General features: G+C 44.8%; 1 protein-coding gene across 1 annotated transcript; it reads right to left on the bottom strand.

Moving 5' to 3' along the window:
• Positions 1-778: 778 nt before the first annotated feature.
• Positions 779-2463, bottom strand: sp9 (sp9 transcription factor). Its single transcript, XM_067986801.1, has 2 exons — positions 2443-2463; positions 779-2190 (listed from the first exon to the last, which is right to left on the bottom strand). The coding sequence occupies exons 1-2, from the start codon at positions 2461-2463 to the stop codon at positions 862-864; spliced, it is 1350 nt and encodes a 449-aa protein (XP_067842902.1). The 3' UTR covers positions 779-861.
• Positions 2464-2776: the final 313 nt, after the last annotated feature.

Raw genomic sequence — 2776 nt, 5'->3', positions numbered from 1 at the left:
TGCTACGGGGTATTAACTGCTCACCTATTCCATAGAGAACTCAGCTACCTCAGTCTTCACAGCATTTTAACTGAATTGTATGTTAGACATGTATATTCAGGCTTCTTATAAAAACAGTAAATAGCATACATAAAGAAGAAAGAAGAAAAAACTTGCATTTATATAGTATACAATAACTTGGTATTTCGATATGCCTGCATATTTTCTGTAAATCTATAATGCAACTGAATAAGCAGTTGAAATTATTTTATGCTTTGAAATGTTCAGAAATCTGACCAACTCTCTTCAGCAGTATTGTCGATATTTTGCCTCATCAATTAAGGTTGTAAAATTGTGCACGATTTATTTTGGAAGATATCCTTACAATATTTTAAAATATGTTTTGATTTATGTAGAGCAAAGTGATTTAATACAAAGAAATGTTTCAAGTTTGCACTTGCACAATTTATTTATACAGATAAATGCATATAATACTTCCTTTAAAATATGCGGCGCAGATTTGCTGTTCATATAGTATGTGGATGAGTAGATTAATATTCAATAATCTATTACATATCGACTTTCACAAAGTGCATCGAAATCAAAAATCTCCCCGAATCAGATGCGACCCGGTCACAAAATAGTTTTATCAAACATTTACAAGAAAAAAAGAGAAAACACGGGACATTTTGAACTTTTTCTGTACACAGAATTTTAAACAATCTCAAACATGGAGAAACAAGTCCCAAGCATTTGATGCACATTTGCTCACCTCCTTTTAAGATGCAGCTTCCGTGACAGTACAGGGTTTGGAACTTCAAGTACATAATAGTTATTTTGGACACAAAGTTTTAATGATTTCCTTCTTTTAGGCGGTTAGATTTAGGAATCATTTTGTACCGGAGTAGCTGCCTTGATTGCTCTATTGGAGTGTACAGCTTCCATTAGGATATCTGGTGACTCTGATCTGGGGGTCTCCAAGTTGCTGGTGTCGGTGTCACTGTCGCTGCCCTTTTTGCCCCCGCCGCTGTGTGTTTTGATGTGTTTACTTAGATGATCGCTCCTCATAAAGCGTTTGTTGCAGACAGGACAGGCGAAGCGCTTCTCTCCCGTGTGGGTTCTCAAATGTCTCTGCAGCTCGTCCGATCGGGTGAAGCGTTTGCCGCAGAACAACCAGTTACAGACGAATGGTCTCTCACCAGTATGCCACCTTAAGTGTGCCTTGAGATGAGAAGTCTTGCCGTAGACCTTACCGCATCCCGGAATGTGGCAGCTATGGAGGCCCTTCCTCCGGAGGCTGGCCCCGGCAGGTCCAAGGCGCTCGGCCTCCTGGCAGTTGGGGCAATCGCAGGTTGCTCTGCCAGAATAACGTCGGGAGGACCTGGCCGAACTTCCTAGTCCCGAAGGACCCGAAATCATCGAGTTCGCCGTGATTGCAGCCGAGGTGGAATCCGTGTAGGGTGGAATCATAGGCTTGAAGCCTTCTTGGGTGAGGAGGTGTTGCCCAGTGGACAACAGGTGAGAAGCGGTAGAACCGATTCCGGTGGAACTGAAGGCGGAATGGCTCAGAGTTGAGAAGTCTGCGTTGTAAGTGCTTAGTTGGGAATGCAGCGAAGCCTGTGGAGTCCCAGTATGAAGGGTGGGCTGGAGGCCTCCAGTTGGATTCTGGACTTCTAGCCAGCTGGGGTTAGTGTGCACATCCCACCAGGAAGAAGCCCCGCTACCAACTTCGCCAGAAATGCTTGTATGGAAACCGGATTTGTACCAGGATTCATACGGATGAGCCATTCCTACCCTAGGGTACATTCCTTGGAGAGTGTCAGCGGAAGAGTGGACTTTGGATATGAAAGCCGATTGCCCCGTGTCTTGGGAGTTGACACTAGCTGAGACAGAGTTCGAGAAGAGGCTGTATTCAGTGCCAAAAGCAGAAGATGTTGGCGAGGTAGAGGCCAAACAGAAGGCGCTGTTCCCGGAACCGTTGCTCACGGAGAAACTGTTGCTGATTCCGCCCGAAGCTCGGCTGTTGGCCACGCTGAATCCTGACAGGCCAGACCCCAGATTACAATTGGAGACAGAACGCTTCCATGGATGAAATCCGCCCTTCCCAAATGCACTGGATTCTGGCAAAGTTGTTAATGGACTTGTGTTGCCAATCTTGTTACAAGTTGCGGCCAGCATTGCCAACGGAGTGGTTCCAAATCTGGGTTCTTCCTGGGGGTGGAAAACATTATGTAAGTAACATATGGAGGAAGATGAAAAAATAATGAAACTAAATAACAACATTTACAACCGAATTGTTGCATCCAAAAAGTTCCTAAGAAATACGTATCATATTTAATTTAAAGACAGTCGATTTGTTCGCTGCTTCTGCACTATAATTCACTGAGACGTTTAACTAATTATTGCAATGCATTTGAGGGTGAAGTTTATGCAACTGTTCGAAATTAAGTTTGCGCAACTTACCCCAAGTATTGAAGTTGCCATGACGGGTCCTTTCTTCTTCTTCTTGCTGATGCGGTGTTGATAATTTAAACGGAACTAGGCTGTCACAGTTGAGGATGATGACTACTCACTCACTGCCTTGTTCTCCGGACTACTCGACCTAATTGTAGTGAGCGCACGCTTTGAAGTGCCGCTGTGCTGAGCTCTTAGCCAATCAAACCTTTTATTACACGGCCAGGGCGAGCAGTCAGCCATTCAGAGTGCCCAGCACGCCACGATGGCTAGGTCACAGCCAATCGCAGCATCTGGAACGCCACTGAAACTGGGCAGCAGGCGTCAATCATCCATTGCAGCA

The sequence above is a fragment of the Heptranchias perlo genome, chromosome 7 (genome assembly GCF_035084215.1).
Source record: "Heptranchias perlo isolate sHepPer1 chromosome 7, sHepPer1.hap1, whole genome shotgun sequence".
Lineage (NCBI taxonomy): Eukaryota > Metazoa > Chordata > Chondrichthyes > Hexanchiformes > Hexanchidae > Heptranchias > Heptranchias perlo.
The sequence above is the reverse complement of the archived record's forward strand: the minus strand, read 5'-3'. Positions and strand labels throughout refer to the sequence as shown.

What these genes read in the sequence shown, in the direction of transcription:
- sp9 (XM_067986801.1), bottom strand. Translation starts at nt 2,463, where the DNA reads ATGGCAACTTCAATACTTGGG. An exon ending in TGGCAACTTCAATACTTGGG is followed by an intron (nt 2,191 to 2,442) that starts GTAAGTTGCGCA and finishes TTCCACCCCCAG; the next exon opens with GAAGAACCCAGATTTGGAAC.